General features: G+C 46.5%; 1 protein-coding gene across 23 annotated transcripts in view; it reads left to right on the top strand.

Annotated features, from left to right (window-relative positions):
* The window catches only part of DAB1 (DAB adaptor protein 1), a 1138205-nt gene that overhangs the window by 1076855 nt on the left and 42165 nt on the right, over window positions 1–19185 (top strand). For 19 of the 23 annotated variants that reach the window (XM_023258762.2, XM_023258753.2, XM_023258754.2 and 16 more), the window contains one exon: window positions 2383–2442. In XM_023258762.2, the coding sequence (XP_023114530.2) occupies window positions 2383–2442 (60 nt within the window). The remainder of the gene's footprint in view (window positions 1–2382; window positions 2443–19185) is intronic. The other 4 variants (XM_023258751.2, XM_023258757.2, XM_023258758.2 and 1 more) reach the window with 1 other exon arrangement.

Here is a 19185-nt window from a genome sequence, read left to right as displayed (position 1 = left end):
TTTGCCATCACTGTCCCCGGCAAACCACGAAGCCTGATACATAGTAGGTTCTTGGCCACTTTTATTTTTTAGTGGAAGAATGTACCAGAGCTTACAAGAGTCCAGAGGAAGGCTCCGACCAGGTAGAGAGCCAGGCAAGGCTCCCAAGAATGTATCCTGCCCGACATAAATCTTTAAGGACAAACAGGCAGATTGATATGTCACCCATGGGAGAACCAAGTAGCAAAGCTTTTTCAATTATGCACAGTTTGGGTTTATCCATCCTGCCGCTTCTCCTCCATTTGCAGGGATAATTGAGAGTCAGCTGCGGTTCAACTTGCTAAGTGCCCATAGTGAGCAGTGAATTACGAGGAACAGAAATGCTGTTCGTGTTGCTCAGGAAAGGGTGAGCCAGTAAAAATACAAGTGCGGGCTGGTAATTTATTGGCCCTTGTTAACAAGGACTCCGTAGGCATTCTTAGAGGATTCCTTTTAGAGGGAGCTGAGTTATCAGGAGCAAAGAAATTACATTCGTCATTGGCTACCTGCAAACTAGGGTTTGCGAGAGCAGCTCAGGAAGCGCATCTTTCTGCATGGTCCGTGCTCCGCCATGGACCTCCCGTTTTCTGCAGGAACGTGCACAACCTTCTGCAAGTGTAGAATGTGATGTCAGAGAAAAGGGTGCAATCAAAAACAGCTAGGGAATGGTGGGACCAGGGGTGAGGTGCAACTGTCTATACCGCGTAGTAGTTAAAACGCGAACTGCCGGAACTCCAGCTCTAGCCACCCCGCTCACCTGCAGGATGCTCTCTGGGCTTCATTTTCCTCCTCTGCAACATTGTGACAGTCGTCGTCCTTGCCCAACTGACTTCTCTTGAGGACTGCATGCAAATACATGTAAACACTCAGAACAGTGGCTGACACCTAGGAAGTGCCCTGTCAATGTCAGTTCGGGCTGTTAGTAATAAATGTTTTGTTCGGTAGCCAGAAAGAGCTGGGTTTGAATCTCACCGCTTAACTAGCTTTAAAGCTTTGGAAAAGTTTCCCTGACATCTCTGAGCCTCAGTTTTTCACCACCTAAAGTGAAGATTCTAATACCGAGCTCTTAGGATTATTAGAAGGATTTTAAGCTAAGTTGATGAGTGTGGAAATAGCACAGGGTCTCGAGGAATGAGCCCAAATTCTTCCTTCTTGTTAATGGTATAGTTAGCTGGTCCAAGCCTAAAAGACACTTTTTCTTTTCCTTCACTGGTCCCCACATTTCTTATGAAACATTTACGCAGCAGACATCTACCAGATGCCTACTGAGCATTGGGCACTGTGCCTGCTCTTAAAGAGCTCCCAGTCTGGTGAAAAGAAACACAGATTAGCAGACAGAAGACCACTGCAGGCTGATGCCTCCGATGGGGGTAGGAGCTACACTGTGCTAGTTTCTGGGAAGCACACATGATTGCTCTCGATCCGGAATGTTTCAGTGTAACACCCTGACTGGCCCATTAGAAAAGTGTTCAACCTTTTTACTGTTGTTAATATTATAAAGTACGTGCTGATCCTTATTTATATGATGTGTCAGCAGTAAAAGAAGCTCTCATTCTAACACTTCACACTATCACAGCTCCTAATCGTCTGTATTTACTGTCTACTTTCTTGTTGGATTCCCACAGTAACCCAAATCAGAAGCAGAGCCAGTAACACCCATTTTAGGATCGTGACGCTCCCAGGGGCTGTGGCCTGTTCAGGGTGTGACAGTTACCAAGTGGCCCGATAAGACCAGATGGAGGAGTACGAGGAGAGAGGGAGGAAAGAAAATACAGATACATATTAAAAAACAATTGGAATTTTCTCGACTCTTGTCTTGCGCTTTCCCTGCCATTAACGGTCCCTTTTCTTGGAAGACACTTTGGGTAAATATCAGACGGCTTGTCCATGATCCCAGCAGAAGCCGTTCTTTATGCTGAGACCTTGATGTTTGCTATATTGTAAATAACCTGACTCTCAGCTTAAACTCAGCTGCAAACTAATTTTAATCACTTGGGACAAGTCAGAGCACCTCTCTGAGGCTCATTTCTGTCTTTGGCAAAATGAGGATTATTTTTTCCACCACATGACCTCTGAGGTCCCTGCAGCCTCCTGTCCTGTGATTCCGTGAGGAGCCCGATGGCAGAGACACCCTGCACTCATTTAAGTGACTCGCACACTCCTCCCTCATCCACATTTCCTCAGGGAAGGAGCCTGGCCTCCTGCTTCTACACTTGCGGAAGCCCCTTTGATTTGGGACCCTCGGGCCTCAGGGGCCATTCTCACACACACTTAAGCCAGCTTGAAGTTGAAGCATGATGGCTTTGTTCTCTGAAAGTGGAGTATCAAAGTGTTTTGACTGTGTCGAATTTGATTTTTCCATAGGTTCCCACCAGCCAAAAGAAGGAAGGTGTTTATGATGTGCCAAAAAGTCAACCTGTAAGTGTAAGTAAATCTTCTCTCTTCTGCCAGGCTCCCGTGACCTGCGCTCCGACGAGGCTGTGTCTACAGCTTGAGGAAGGGAACCCCTCTTCTGGATAGGCATTATAACTTAGAGAGCTTTGCCAGGGCCTACATGGCACGGACTCCTCAGTGAGTCAGAGGGAAGGGGGCATAAGGCGGAAATGGTGAGGCTGAGGAAGGGTTGCCAACCTGGACCGAGGTCTGGCCCCCCGCATGGCGGTGAGTTGAACTGCACAAACCACTATGTCCAGGGGTCTCAAGGTCTGAGTTGTTCCATGACAAAAGTCTCTGGCCAAAGACTTAATTATACCTGATCAAATAGGGGGCAGTGTCTCGATCCTGGGAAGAGTTGCCCATCCGATTTAAAAGTGGTTGATAGGTCTCAGAGGGATCATAGAAGAGCCGGCCAGGGCCTTTAGAGTGTATAAGGGTCCAGCCAGTGGACAAGACCACCAAGAAAAAGGCCACGTGTAGTGGGCTTGCAAAGAACCCGGCAAGTCCACTACATCTGGACCCCATCGGCCAATGGGACTCCTGGAAATGGAAAATATCAAGCTGTGTGACACTGCCACAAGCCAGTGCTAGGCCAGACCCAGATTTCGGCCCCCCATCCAGTTGGCGTGCGGAAGGCAGCCTCTGTATGTGATTCAGGAGCACTGGGGAACTCTTGCCCAAGGGGACATCGGACTTCACCGCGGCCTGTGTAAACAGAACTAGGATGTTTAGTCACCACTGATCTCATTCAGCTCAGTGATGGGTACAAAGAGCACAGGCTTTGAAAACAGACCCCCAGGAACTCCAGCTCTGACCCTAACAGGACTGTTGTGAGGCTGGATGACTCTCTGGGCTGTTGTTATTGGTCTTGGACCCCACCCTGTGAGAGACACAAAGACACCCCTGCATTTTTCAAGGTCAGATTGATAGGGCAGTTTGAAACCCTATTCCCAGGGCAGCAACTGAAGGACCTAGAAATGCTTGGCCTGGAGAAAAGGAACCATAAATGTGGAGATGGGAGTCCCCAGGGCTACCGGTTGGAAGAGGGCTTACACTGTTCTGTATTGGCCAGCCCAAAGTGACAGTGACCTTCCTGAGCAGTGGTCAGAGCTGTTAAGAGTTAGAACAGCTGGCACCTAGGGGAGTGAGCTCCCCATCACTGGAGCTGGTGCCAGCAGAGCCTAAAAGGCCCCCTGTCAGAAAAACTATAGGAGGATTCAAATGTGGAATGGGCAGAGGGGAAAGAGGAGCTCCTGTTGTCCCTTTCAAACCTGACCTTCTGTCCTGAGTTGAGAGTCTTTCTGGCTCATTCTTACCCTCCTCTGCCCCTGTTGTCTTTTCACCTGGTGAAATTTCTTCCTTTTCCTATCAGCGTCCATTCCTCTTCCCAATATCCTGCATCCACCAGACCCCACCTAAATTCTGCTCCCGAAAGCCAATGCATGTTAGGTTTCATGAGACAGCATATTTGAATGGGGTCCTCAAAAACTTGAGTCTACGAGGTAGTTGAGAACGTGAAGTGAAGTGTCGCTCAGAGAAAAAGCCGTTTTTCTCCTTGAGGCCTTTGCATTTGTCAAGCCTTCTTGTCACAGAGACACTGGTCCGTTCATGTTTCCGTTTGGTTCAGCTCCCATCACACAGCTCCCTACAATTCAATTTGTGCCTAAATTGCTTCGCTTGCCCCTAACAGGTTTAGATACGTGAGGAAACATGCTCCATTTGCCGCCTTGGTTTTCGTGAATTTATTAACCAGTCTGGCCACACCATCTCCATGCTTAATAGCTGAAAAAAAAAACCCCAACCAAACAAAAAAAGCCCAAGCTCCTTAGCCTGACATACACGGCACTCAGATGCCAGCCTCAGCCCGGATCTCTGGTCTACCTCCCCCTGGTCCAGCTCTACTGAACTCTGCAAGCTTCTGAAGGAGCCACGTCCTCCCCTAATAGCCCAGCTTAGCTTCAGGCTATGGGGGCTCAGGGAGACTTTGTGGTCTTCTGCTAAGTGTGAGCAGATCACCCCTACCTCTGTGCCCCGCTCCCTATCATTCCTCTGTTAACAGCTCTTAGCACACAGCATCCCAACTCTTCTCCTGGCTCCTTACTTCCAGGAACTTCCTGAGGTCCTTGGATTACCAGAAGCAAGCCCGGGGTCTGGCATGTGAAAGGCAGGGATGACACAGCCGCTCAAGGGGTGTTTCATAAATATACACATGACTCTGCCTGTAGAAAGAATTGAAAATCCTTACACTTTCTTTTAAAGGGAATTTCCTGGTTATCTGACTCTGAAATAGGCATTAAGTAAACATGCTCAGGTTTCGCTTGGGAAATATCTGGGCTGCCTGAAAGGCCAGCAGTAGCTTCCAACCCTCTGTTCGCATAGAGTCCTAGAAGCCTCTGGGCTTTTCCGTGAACAATTTCAACATTTCTAAAAGCCAGAGACAGGTAGCAAGTCAAAAGTATCAACTCTAGTGGAGGGGCAGATGCTTGCGTTTGGTATCTCAACTCCTGTTCTTACTACCTGTAGGACTTCTGATAAGTTCCCTTGTTTCTCTACACCTCCCTGCTCTCATCTATCAAAGGAGTTACTAAACCCAACTTACTAAATGATTTTGAGGAGAAAACAGCGTGTGTATTGGAAACTTGATCCCACTTGCCTAAACTTCCCAGAGGTACTTTAAATATCCCATAGCCTCACTGTTCTGGGACCTTCCTGTTCTCCAGGCTGGGCCCTGTAGACCTGCCTCCCTGATGAGTGCATATTCCCTGGGATACCTCTGTGCCCTGAAAATCACTGCTGTGATCCCGCTGTTTGCTCCCTCACCACCTGCTCCCTAACCAGAAAGACAAATAAACCAAAGACAGCCAAGTCAGTGCATATTAAGCAGCTTCAAGCCAGTTTGACAGCTTCCACAAGTTTCCCACAAGAAGGGAAACTGCCCAGTGGCCTGTTACTCTAGGAACCACCGGTTTCTTCTTCTTTGGGTCCAGAGCCCAGTCTGCCCAGAGCCCAGTAAGAGACTCAGCTTGGGGCTGTCACTGGGGAAGATCACACATCAGCCCCAGAAGAAATGGCCTGATCTTCAGCATCAGACTTGGGTATGCTCTCATCCTGGCCACCCGCTAAGGGTCCTTGAGCATCTTTTTCCATCTCTAAACCCCAGTGTCATAACCTGCAAAGAGAAAGGAATGCCTGCCTTGTAGCTTTGTTTGGAGGACTAAAGGAGACATTTATGTAAAACCTTAACAGGGGATATGGATTAGATTAAACGAGAACATTACCGTCGGTTGTCGGCACGAGCAATCCACCAGCCAACAGTTCACACTGAGGCGGGATTGCAAGTATGCTAGGTAATTGCACACCTCCTCTAGGAAGCCTTTTTTTTTTTTAACCCCAGAGTAAACAGCTCCCCTGGGAGACCTCTGTGCTTCTCTGTGCAATGATCACAATGCACTGTTACCTTTTCTTAATGAATCCATGTGAGCCATTGGACTTTGAGTTTCTTAAAGGCCTTGGCTTCGGGGTTAATGGTACCTGCCTTAGAGTTTTTTGTGTTAAGGACTAAGTGAACTGAAGAATATGAATCAACACAGTGCTTGGTGCAGAGTAGGGATTCAACAGCTGTGAGCTGTTACTGTTCTGCTCTGTGAGCTCCTTGAGGTCAGGAATCGCTTTCAATCATCACTCTTTCTACAGTAACTCCTTTGAGGATTTCTGCCCCCTTTGAGCTTTTGATGGTATACTCTTTCCCCGTGGGTGGCGGGAATCTCATGTGCCCAAGTAAATTTTTATAGGCCTTGAAGCCAGTGGGATCCTTGATTGCAGCTCTAAAACCTCTGTCCTGGAGTCTCAGTCCCCTGGACTTGGGTGGCTCACTGTCACCCTACATGGCCAGAGGTGTCCTCATCAAGGTGTCACGTTTGGTGCATTGGGTTCTAGAGTTTGAGAAGTCGTGGCATTTCTTCTGGGTCTTGCCCACCCCAGTGCATCACCTGATGGGACACAGTTTTGTCTCCATCAGTTGGGCTGTTGGTCCAGACAGAGAGCCGGTTCTCTGTCTTCAGTCTCCTCTCTGACATCATGCATCCACGCCCTGGTTTACACCACCAGGCACCGTAACCTTGGGGAGCCAAGCTATACCAGCCCCTTTCTTGTTCCCTTTTGCACAAATAATGTGTTAGGATGCTTTGTTTGTCCTAATCCGGACCTATAATGTTACCTTCCTGTAACAGATTTGTTCTTAGGGTCATACTACACTCCCCTCCACTCTTACCTAGGACTCTGAGACAAGATAAGGATTAATCCCATTCACTCCCAGAAATATACATTTCCTCTCTTCCTAGTAAAGGCAGCTAGAAGATTTGTACAGAGGCTTTATTTTTATGCCAGGGTCTCCAAACTCCGATAGAATTGATGCTTGCTGATAAGGGAATATTAGCTGACTAGAGAGGCAGGGAGGAAAGAGCGTATAACTTGGGCAAAGCCTTGAAGGATGAGCAGGACTTGGACGGGCACAGCCCCTTCTGGGCATATCATTAAGGTCCTTCTGGCTCCTGAGTTTTTATTTCCTCTACTAGGTGGTACTCAGAACTGATGAATTTATCATCAGTTTCCTTCTCAGAGACGGGTAGCCTTTCTTTCTGCCAGATGATAATGCTTCTGGTGTTCTTTAGACAAATATCCTGGCCTCTTTGGGGCTGCCGGGAAGGCACATCCCTGAGTGGAGAGGAGAACGTCAGCTAAGTAGCCCATTACCGCATCCATTATTTAGTGCTTTTTGCACTCCGTTAGCCTTTGAACATGATTCTGGTTCTACAGGGGGACCCAGTGGAATCACACATTCACAGTTTGCTCAAGTGCCTGTTTTGGACCCTGTCACGCCCCACAACGCTCAACTTGGTTGAGGCTTAACCTTCATAGGTCAACAGATCTAAACCTCAGCATGCCTTATGTCATTGTCACATGAGAAATACCAGCACTTGTCTTCTCCCCTCCCCTCCTTCCCACCTCATGTAATAGTCTTATGGCTGAGGGGCACCTGGGTGGCTCAGTTGGTTAAGCGTCCAACTCTTGATTTTGGCTCAGGTCATGACCTCGCTGTTCATGGGATCAAGCCTCGGGTCAGGCTCAGCGCTGACAGCTCTGTCACACTCACTCTCTCTCAAAATAAATAAATAAACATTAAAAAAATATATTCTTATGGCTGAAAAAGATCTTTTACCCTTCACCCTATAACTGCCTGGTTTTAAATCCTTTTATGTGGATGTACTAGACATAATTATCAGTACTAACCCGTCAGTGGATTCTAGCAGAACTTTCTTCGGCCTTTGAAAGAGAGTCTTAAAGGTTTGGCTTAGCGGCAAATAGAAAGGACGCAGGTTGTGGAATTGACCAGCTGGACTCCACATTCAGTTCTGGGGGACAAGTCATGGATTCAGATATTGAAAGGAATAATCAGACTCCCCTGAGATTCTTTCCTCCCTTTGGGTGTCATCTTTGCCAATCTCTTCAAGTTTCTGAGACTCCTCTTCGAGTGGAAATGATGAGCATCCTATGCCAACATCTCAGGGCTTTTGTGAGACTCATGAAGCAACGTGAGAGCGTTGTCGGTGAAGACGAGGGGTTGCTTTCATGGTCTCTGGGGACGTAAAGACCAAGGGATGGTGTGCACGTATTCCTCCAGCTATTTTATAGACTCTCTTAAGATTACGAGAAAGGCTCAAGTTTTCTGACAAGAGAGGGCACATCTGGGCTCACTGTCAGGAAGAAATCTGAAACCATCTGAGCTGATTTTCAGAGGGAAGGACAGCTCTCAAAGAGTAGTGAGGTCTCTGGCCCCCGGAGTATTCAAGCAGCAGGTGAATGGTTCTGCAGGGGTTCTTATGTGGAGAAGGTGACCACACTAGCGGACCTTGAAGCCGTCCACCCACTCTCTCATCCACTTTCCCCCGTGTTTATAACATCTAGCGTTGACCTCACCATCTTGTTCCCGGTGTCTCAGCTGCGAAGCCAGGCACCCCAGAGGCCCCGTTACTATCTCCACCATCCTCTCCCTGGCTTTAGAGTTGCCCACGGTGAAGCATGCAGCAATAAGTTATGGCATTGCCCCATGAGGTCGGTGCTCTGGATGGAAACATGTTTACTATGCGCTGTAATCAAGGCACCACACTGAGCAAGCCCTGGGCACAGAGTAGGTCCTTAGAAAATTGGTCCCTCCTTAGTTTCCTCCTGGAGAGCTGGACGACAGTGCTTGCGTCTCTCTGGTGCGTCCTGGAAAAGAGCCACACTGGGAGAATCGGGTAAAAACCCCAGTGATCACATGTGAAGTCCAAGGCTCCCTTCACTTCCTTTCTTTGCCTTATAGTGCTAGGCCACCAGCTCTGCACACTGAGAGTCTGAGCTAACTTAGCTGGGGAAAAAGCAGGTAGACTTTATTGAGTAGATACTGTGTGCCATGGACAGCCTAGACTGTGGTCTCAGCCTATCTCATTCAGTAGTCACACCTGGAAGGTAGATGTCATTTATATATGAGGAAGCTGAGGCTTTCCAGAGGGCCTATACAGTCACAAAGCTGGTAAGTGACAGAGCCCGAAATTGAACCTTCAGCTGTTCTGATTCACACAGTTTCCACTAAAACACACTGCCTTTAGGATTCAAGAAAATGCCAAGCCCCCATCTCCTCTTCCTCACCATGGTTGGAGTCAGTACTCAGGCCAGTTTCTGTCTCCCATTACTCGTTGCTTCTGAGTCCTTATTAACAACGCTGAGGCTAGCCCCTGGGGGTGGCTATGAACACCTCTCTCCCCCCTCAGCCGGAGTCCCATGAGGCACACCCATGTCTGACTCGTTCCTGACCCCTCACTCCGCCTATGCACTGCACTCTGTATCCTGACATTGAAAAAAATATCTGTGAGTCCCAAAGAACAAATCTCAAGGAATCAAAAATCAGAGAGCTGCTCATTTGGCCTCCCCTGCCTCCCACCCTCCAAACATCTATGTTTCTGTGCAAGACCCCTGTCTCCCAACAATCAGTATTCAGTTGATTTTCCTTGCCTTAGATTTAATTCAGTTTCCCTGCTGCAAATGTAGGAAGAGTCAATCCATTAAAGTGAAGAATTACAGAAATTCTCTGGACAACTGTTCCTAACCACCCCCACCAGCCCCCGTCTTTCATGGCAAATAAATTTTCATTCACAATTCAGCAGTTGGTTTTTCCTTTAGTCTGAAATCTGGATCAAGATGTTTCATAATTGAATTAAATCTAGTCTGAACATTTGTCAGTTTCACTTCCTCATTAAGCACCACATTGTAGAGAAATTATAATTATCGGAATGCCGTTAACATAGATGTCACACAAGAGGAGGTCTTCCTGAACTAAGGGAAAGGAATCTGCATCGGCATATTCCACAAAGGAAATAGAAGCTTGCCCTGTCTTGCTTTTCTTAGACAGGCTTTCGGTTTGCAGTGGTTAACAAAACTGTCCTGAGATAGAATCCTAAATCCCTGGAATCTCAGAATTTGTGAGGACATTAAAAGCTGCTGGGTCAGCCTTCTCACCAATGCAGGGATCCCTCCAGAACATTTGTGATGAGCACAGATGAACGTGTCTGACTCTGGCTTTGGCCCACATGCCTGCAGTGACAGACCTTCATGACTTTTGTGATCCCACAGCTCCATTTGATGGAGAGCCCTCCTTGTTTTCAAGTTCCCTTACAGTTTCTATTCATTCATTCATTCATTCATCCATCCATCCATCCATCCATCCATTTGACAAACATTTACTAAGGACCTCCTATCTGCCATAAAGTGGCCTACTCACTAGGGATATAAAGATGAATAAGGATGGCTGCTTGAGAATTTTAATGATCACAAGAAGGTAGATGTGTAAAAATGGTTGCAATCCGTGTAATCCTCTAGGCCCTAAGAGCTGTCTACAATATGCTCTGGGAGCATAGTGGGGAGGCAGAAAACTTTGCCCAAGGGAGTTCAGTGAGGTCTTCACCCAGGAAGTAGGGTCTTAAAAGATGATAGGAACTTGGCACAGAGAAAGTGTGGAACGGGATTCAGGAAGAGGGAACTGAATGTGTAAAGGCACTGAACTATGGAAAAGCATACCATATCCCAGGGGCTGATGAAGAGTCTGGGGTGGTGGGACTGCAGGATGCCTTCATGTGAGCAGGTGACAGGGCACGAAGGGAAGCCATCCCCACGGAGTGAAGGACCTGGAATGCGATGCTCAGAAACTCAGATTGGCTGGGAAGCCACTGGTGCTGTCGGGTGTTGAGTGGCACTATTAGAGTTGTGATTCTCAGCATCACTTTGGTGGCCTGTGACAGGTGGCTTGGCTATTGGAGAGACCGTTAAGAAGCTAATGGGATTATCCGTGTGTATCTATCAGGATGAAGTCAGGAAAACAGAGCCCACACGAGGTAATTTCATAGAGGGAATTTAATGTGGAGAACTAGTTACAAAGGTGTTAGGAGAGCTGACAAGCCAAACAGAGGGCAGTGGAACAACCCAAATTAGTAACATTCAGAAGTTGCTACCATCCCCAGGACTGGAAGGACAAAGAAAGGGACCAGGGCTGCCAGTGGGCACTGTGACTGCAGAGGGCGCAGGGACCTTGGCAAGAGGGGCTGGCTGTCTGGTGGAAAGTAGAGCCATGAGGGAGACTCACGGCCAGGTTCACTGCCAGAATACTGCATAAAGAGAGCCAGGGAGAAATTCAGTGCTTCTCCCCTCTTTCCACCATCCAGCATCCAACTACCCCTTTTGTTGGCCAAACCGAAGTGACAGTGGGTTGACAAGGGAGCTCAGGCAATGTAATTTACAAGGCCACCCCCCTGTCCTACTACACAGAGCAGAGGGAGGGCAAGAATGGGTCTGAGGGGCAAAGTGGTCAAAGGGTAGGCAAGTAAGGATTACTTTGGGTCTGGGCTGCGGGTGACACCCTGCAGACAGGGAGAGGAACGGAGGGAGGGAAATGTGTAAATTGGAATGAATGACATTCAGATCTAGAAAGTAGGTCTAGAAAGTAGTAGGTCTAGAAAGATCTTGCTGATGTGGGAGGAGGGGGAAAGAGAAACACAAGGTGTAAGCTCCTTCTGAAGTGGCAAGCCTTGGCAGGTCGGGTAAGCAGGCAATAGGGACTGAGTGCTCTGTCTCCTGTCCTATAGCTCTGCCATTTACATACGTGCTGTTTTACGTGTCCAGGTTCTAAGGGTGTTTGTAGATCAGCCTTTCCATCCACTCTCTTCAGGTCCTTGCCAAAGACAGTAGTAATCCCTTTCATCCTCCTCTCTGTTCTCAGTCCATGCCTCACATTTGGGCAGTGTCACATTATCACTTTGAATGATATCTGGCTCTTTCTTCCCCGTTTCTGTCATGAATGGAAGGAATCAAGCAGAGTTGTAGACAGCTCGCTGTTAAATCATTCCCGAAACTTGTTTTCTACAAATGCAAATGTGGAAGGGGATAAGCGCTTGCATAAGCAGTTGCCTGGTGTCCTGTTTGCTCAGTTGTGTGTTGGCAAAAATCACATCTCGATAAAACAATGATCAGTCCATCGCTGTGCTCAAATTCCTGCCACCGGTTTCCTGCAGGAATGGTCTCCAAACTTTTTATAAAATCCTGGCACCATTATTGCAGTGAACTGTGCCCAGTAGCCTTTTATATAAACAGATGGGAATAGGAGTTGTGGTTGAAGCTGGGTTGAAGCCTCAAGGCCTACCCACCTGGAATCCTTTTCTGAAGCACAGAAGATTCTGGAAAGGAAGAGATCCAGAGAAGATAGTGTGAAAACCACTGTCAAAAGAATCCACTGGCTAATTCCATGGGTGGGAGCAGTGGGGTGTTTAGATGAAGAGATTCTTCACATTATTTCCATTAGAAGCTTTGTTCTTCTATAATTGAATTTGCAAACACAGATTGGAAGCCTGCTCTTTGGGAGGGAGTGAAACAGCACAAAATTTGAAGTTTGGGGCACCTGGGTGGCTCATTCGATTAAGCATCCAAATTTGGCTCAGGTCATGATGTCACAGTTCGTGAGTTTGAGCCTGACGTCGGGCTCTGTGCTGACAGCTCAGAGCCTAGAGCCTGCTTCAGATTCTGTGTCTCCCTCTCTCTCTGCCCATCCCATTTGCTCTCTGTCTCTCAGAAATATATTTTAAAAACATTTTTTAAAAAGTTGAAGTTAATCAGAGCTTTATACTTCTTAGCTGTATGACTCGGCAAAGTGCTTTATGTTTTGGATTCTTCTGAATGACCAGTTAGCATCTGGGGAAGATTACTTGGCACCAACATGGAATCACAGTTAGAAGTCTGAGCCTTTTGGAACACCTGGGGGACTCCGTTGGTTGAGCATGTTACTCTTGATTTTGGCTCGGGACGTGATCTCACAGTCATGGGATTGAGCGCCACGTTGGGTTCTCGTGGAGCCTGCTTGGGATTCTTTCTCCCTCTCCCCCTCTCCCCGGCTCACACGTCCTTGCTCTCTCTCATCCTAAAATTTAAAAACAAACAAACAAACAAAAAACAGAAGTGTGACCCTTTCAGCCTGACTACGTAGGCCTTCAATTTTTTCCCTCAGTTACCAGCTGCGTGACCTCGGATAGTGTGTTCGCTCATAAAACGTGGGTAATGACTGTGGTGCCTACCTCATAGAATTCTCCTGAGGACTAAATAAGGTGATACATGTATAACTCTATATGAGTAGCACCTGGCACATAGTAAGTGCTCAATCAATGTTAGCCATAATTATTATCGTGAGCTGTTATGTGGGCATAGGACTATACCAAGTGCTTCAAGAGATAGGAGAAGGAATAAGATGTGGCCTAGCCCCGACGGTGCTTGTGGTCTATGGGTGGGAGTGACTTCAGTATCTAGAGTGAGGGGCTAGAGTGCCTTTAATTCTCCATGGCTAAGCAATGTCAACAAGATCAAGTGTAACCTGAGAGTCTGAGGTAGGGCTGAACCTACAAGAGAGTTTCATGGCTATAGGGCAGGGATAACCAACATTTGTAACTACCAAAGAAAGCAAGGCACTTAATGCACTATTTCAGGACTCTCCCAAGCAACCATAAGAAGTAGGTCTCTTCTCTACGGTAAAGGTTATTAAAGATCAGAGAAGTTAAATCACTTAGCACAGCTAGAAGAGGCATCCCTAAGAATCTAAGCTAGTTCTCTCTAAACTTAAAATGAGGGTGACCTAGTTTATCATCCAAAGTGGGTCACTTTTGAATGCAAAAAAGGGGTGTGCTATTAACAATGACATCAGGACAATAGACATGAACAGGAGCTGTCTTAAGTGGACCAGGATGTAGGGCCACCTTACCCAAAGCCAGTGAATGTCCTTCCCAACTGGGCTACCCTGTCTCAAAGACCACAACACAGGAGATTTCAAACAGAAGGCAGGAAGCATCTGTCCATCTTGTTCTTGGCACTCCGTACCAGTTTTGTCCCCGTGTGGAAACAAGCCCAGTACTACCCACGAGACAGAGGTGCCCTGGTACATGCTCGCTCCTTCAGCGGGCATAATAAATCAGATTACTTGGAGATCTGTTATGTGGTGAAAAACTGTAGTCCAGGGTATCTGTTCACTGCCGCTGCTGTGAGTCTATCATTATTCCTCTAATACAGACCATTAACATTCACAGAACCTTAACTACAGCATCTCTAATGAGCACAGCTATAATATACAGTTTCCCCATAAATATCCATTGATGCTGACACTCATTCTCTCTTGGTACAGTAATTCAGCTTTTCTGGATAAATCATCATGCAGAGGCTCTTTCTTTCTCCCTAACTGCCATTATTAGTGGTTACACAAGAATAATGAGCAAACTCTGGTTGCAAAAAAGAAGAAAGAGATGAATGATCATGGAGAATACAAAAATATATGTTGGTGACAGTACCCGGCCATGGCAAAACCTGATTTTGCAATGACTTAGAAAGAAGGCAAGAAATGAACATTAGCTGAGCACTTACTGGGGGCTGGGGAGTACACGCGTTGTTTGGCCAGCTGTATGTGGTTCAGTGAATCCCAACATTGCATTGCCCAGCAGTCATTTGTGATGCTTTTAAAAAGGCAGCTTCCTCGGCCCCACCCCCTAGATCTGCTTTTGTATGACTCACGTGTGCATGTGTATGTATGTAAAGGGAGATTTATAAAGCTCCCCAATGCAGTCTGATGCTCCGCTAAGTTTATCTGGTTTAATGAACAAAGCATCTATGATTTGCCCCACTTGATGGACCAGAAGACTGAGGTGGAGACGCTATGGGGAGAGGGAAATAAAGTCTGGCTCTGAAGGAAGCATCCCTTGCTTCTGACTTGTATGCGAAGAATGGCTCCTATTAAGATGACATTGACTCACTTGGTACACGTTCTCCCTGCTCCAGCCCTCGTTCCCACCTCTCATGGGGCTCTGTCAGCGCCTCACCATGCTTCTCTCCAGGATGTTGGCAGCTGTCCTTGTCTCTGTTACTCCTCTTTCCCACCATTGTATGCTGCCAGCCCAATACTCTTGGTTCGTTCCCACTTTCTTATAGTTTTCAATCTCCTAGCCTTGTCTTTCTGGCTGTTTTTCTGTTGTTCGTTCCATAGTCACCTAGAAGGTTCCACCCCTATGACCCCAGTCAGAATTTCAGGGGTAACACTTGCAGTGTGATCTGACCAGGGTCCTCCAGAAAAGGTTGGGGTGCACTGTGGCGGGACGGGCTCCTAAACTGTGGTTGCTCCTTCCAGAGCCCTTACCTCTTTCCCTAGTCTTAAAACACAGATCGTTTGACACCCTTTGTTCTCCTCACCATAGTGGAGTAGTTGAGAGCACACACTCCAAAGCTAGCCCACTTTGGTGAACATTATAGCTCTACCATTTACTAGCCGGATGACCTTGGGTAAGTTAATTAATCCTTCTGTCCCTCAGTTTCCTCCTCTGAAAATGAGGATAGCAATAGCACCTGTATCCGCTGCAATAATTAAATGAGTTAATAAGTAAAAGCACTTTAGAATAGTGTCTATACATACAGAAGAAGCTCCATCTGAACATTAACTGTTGTTATTATTGTCCTGCATGACCCCTGCCTGGCCAAGGAGGGATGAGGTCTTAATACTAATATTAAAACCTTTCCTTCCTCTTCAGACCAGAATGGACCGCTTGGGATACGTTCCAGAGATAGAATTATCATTTCTTAATGAATGATTGTATGTCAGGGTGTGGGAGAGAGACGAATCAAGAGTCACTTGTACATTTGGGGGCTTTATGGATCTACCCAAACCAGAAAGAATGATCTCAACCACTTGTGACCTAATCCAGAGTATCTTGAGTAGTTTAAATTAAAAAGGTCTTTCCTAGAATATAGCCAACATGCAGGTAAAGAGGGTCTCTGCCTGTGAGGTCATTGTAGGATCTCCTCACATATGCCACATTTACCCTAGCTCCCTAGTCTTCAGAGATAGGGTGTCCAGCACCGGAAAACAAACAGGAAGTTTTGTTGTTGTTGTTTGGTTTTTTTGCTGTAGTAGTAGGCACAGAGTGGCCCTGTTGCTTTCGGCGCATCGTTTCTGCAATACTGGACGGCACCTGCTAGAACCAATCTCTGGTCACTTGTGCATTGCTGTGTTCAGGCATCCACTCCTCACCCATTCAATTGTCTCATGTCATCGCGTGTTGAGCGCTGTGCTAGGCACGGGTGCTGTACAAGTCAGACCATGTCCCAACCCTTGCCCAGCTCACACCCCACAGGGGAAGGCTGCCAACAAACAAGTTAAAATACTAACAGAGTATGAGTGTGAGCCATAAAACCAAACAGGATAACATGGTGAGAGGTGGGGCTGCTCTTTTACTTGGGCAGAAATGGTCAGAGGAGGTCTCCCTAGTGACGTGACAGCTGAGCGGAGATCTGTATTATGCGAAGAAACCAGTGAAACGGGAACAGGAAAAGGCACGGGCAAAGGCATGTCCCAGCAGTCCATGAAGAACAGAGGGAAGACCAGTGTTGGCCAGAGCACAGTGGGAAAGGGGAGAGTGGAGGGTGAGCTCAAACACAGGTGGCAACTAGGTGTGGACAGTCCTATAGGCAGTGGTGCAAAGTTTGGGTTTTATTCCAAGTATAATGGAAGACAGTGGAGCGTTTTAGGCAGGGAAGTAAGCCTGATCTGGTTTTTTAATACCATCGTGACTGATGTATTAGAGATTAACTTAAGGAGCAAGAGTAAAAACAGAAGTCTAGGCAAAAGAGAAGGCAGCAGAAAAGATGAAGAGAGGCAGTCAGAGCCTGGAGACAGCATTTCTTAGTGAATGGTTGGGTGTCCAGGTGTGGGAGAGGAGGTGTCAAGTGTACCTTGTACATCTGAGGGCTTAAGCATCTAAGCATGAGTTGGTGGCCTTTACAGACATCGAAAGACAAGGAAAGAATGTGTCGGAAAAGATCCAAAGTTCTTTGGACGTATTAAGCTTGAGAGGCCAAATAGTATGGGATACAATTTCTAGCAACTAAGGGGGAGGGTGATAAGATCAGATATTGGCTCAACTTCAAGTAGTGAGGAATGTCACAGATTGACATTATTAGTCAATGTCAATTACTGGTGAGAACCAATGGATCTCACTAATGGGGAGGACTTGAAGAATTCAGATAAAAATGCCATCCAGATTGTAGAAGGGCTAGAAGGGTAACATATCTCTTTTTTTATAACTTTTTCTGGAACATCTCCTTACTGTTTCTTTGAAATCAGAACAAAGGCCATTTACCCTGACTGCAAAGCCTCACTGGGTCAAGTGACAGAGTGAATATGAGATCCTTTCTAGAGTTTATAATAGTAAATGCCAAGTCTTTGTGAGCGAGCAAGTGTGTATATGTGTGTGTGCATACATGTGCACACACATACATGCCGAGCATTTGGAAACACCATATGGACTACCATACCCTCTGCTTAGTAAGTCATGCTATAACCAAGTTTCTTTCTGTTCAGTTTCCTATTCTCTTATATAAACAAATTCATCCATTCCCTCATTCTGTTTTTTTTTTTTTTAATTTGTCAATTCAGTATAATTTCCTGTTGTGTGCTAGTCACTGGGCTATCTAGATCTTAGGAATACAAAAATGAATAAGGTACAGTTTCCCATAAAAGGAACTTAGTTTCTACAAAGTCTTAGTCTATAGTGGCGAAGAGAGAACCAGTGAAGCTTGACATGTATGATGCCCAGGGGAGGATCATCTAATCACCATCCTTAGGACTTTGGAGGAAGGTTTGGAAGAGGTAACTAGACCCAAGTCTCTAGGGATGTGCTACAGTTCTCCTGATGAACAAGGATGGGAAGGGTAGCCAGTCGCAGAGAGTAGCTTGTACCAGAGCCTGAGGGTGAGAAATATACTGAGAGACCTGTTAGGAGGGCACGTGAAATTATGACACAAAGTTGCAAACTGTTTGTATGTTGGACAATCAATCAGATAGTCGAGGATAATGCTCTTCGAGATTTCCTGACTCCAAACCCTTGGGCTGCCTTCCATGTCTATTCTATAGGTGAACACTGCCTCACCTGATCTTTGGAGGTCTATGAAGTAGCCATTTTCCTCGCTGTTTTACATATGAGCAAGCCGGGCTTTCCTTGAGGCCTTAGTTTTCTTGTTGTAAAATGTGCGCCAGGTTTCTCCGCTCTGATTTACTGTTTTCTCTTAGTGTGCACACCTAGGAGTGGAATTGTGCTATGGTAGTAAGGAACTAGGTTAGGAGTCAGAACTTGGGGTTTCGTCTCAGCTCTGCCATTCACATCATAATTTTGAAAAAGTTGGAGGCCTCAGTTTCTTCATCTGAAAAAAAAAAACAGGGTTAAGTTGACTCAGAGATCCCTTCAATCTCTTCTAATTCAACTACTCTGCAGTTCAACTCCTGAATCTATTCAAGCTGCCATCCAAAAGGTGCTACGAATCATCGTATTCCTAAAGAATACTCCACCGAATTGTTGACTTCCTATTTGACCCAAAGAAGCAGACACATATTTGGAGGTCTTACACATATTTGGAGGTCAGGTGCCATGCTAATGAAGCTATTACCTGAAACCTTGCCCCGGCTAATCTTCCCCTAGTCTTGTGAGATGGATCTTTCCCAAATCTTACAACGAAGAAAACTCAAGAGATGAGTAAAGAGGTCCAATTCCATTCGCCCAAAAATAGACGTCGGGTTTTGGTTGTTTGCCATGTCTTCAGTCCTGTGAATGGCATCGCAGCAGTGAAAATGGTACACCCTCTGTGAAATTGCTCATTGTGGGGTACCCCTGTTGTGACACTCCTCATGCTCCAGCCTGAATTGGAAGCCTCCAGTTTCCGTAGCTTGGCTGTTACAGCTCAGAGAAGGGACAGCATCTCAGTCCTTGCAATGTTGGCACTGGGCCTTGCTCATAGTGAGCAGTCAGGAAGTTTATTAATTATTAAATGAATTCCTTGAAGATCGAATCCAGGAATGAAGACGTGAATAAGGAAATGAATGCCTAAGCACGTAAAATCTGCATTCTTCCAGAGAAGAAAAGGAAAAGCATGTTGCACGGAACGGCTGTCAGAGCAGCAGGCAAAGCCCTCCTGACTATTTTTTCCTCTGCTGTGACATCTCTCCATTTGTGATTTCCTCTGATTTGCTCTGCACTCAGCCTGAGCCTCCGCTACTCTCGCTCGATTTCAACTGCATCCAGTATTTCTTGTTACGGTTTGGGTGCCATCTGGATCCTGGGAGTAGCCTCTCCA

The sequence above is a fragment of the Felis catus genome, chromosome C1, assembly GCF_018350175.1.
Source record: "Felis catus isolate Fca126 chromosome C1, F.catus_Fca126_mat1.0, whole genome shotgun sequence".
Taxonomy (NCBI): Eukaryota; Metazoa; Chordata; class Mammalia; order Carnivora; family Felidae; genus Felis; species Felis catus.
The sequence above is the reverse complement of the archived record's forward strand: the minus strand, read 5'-3'. Positions and strand labels throughout refer to the sequence as shown.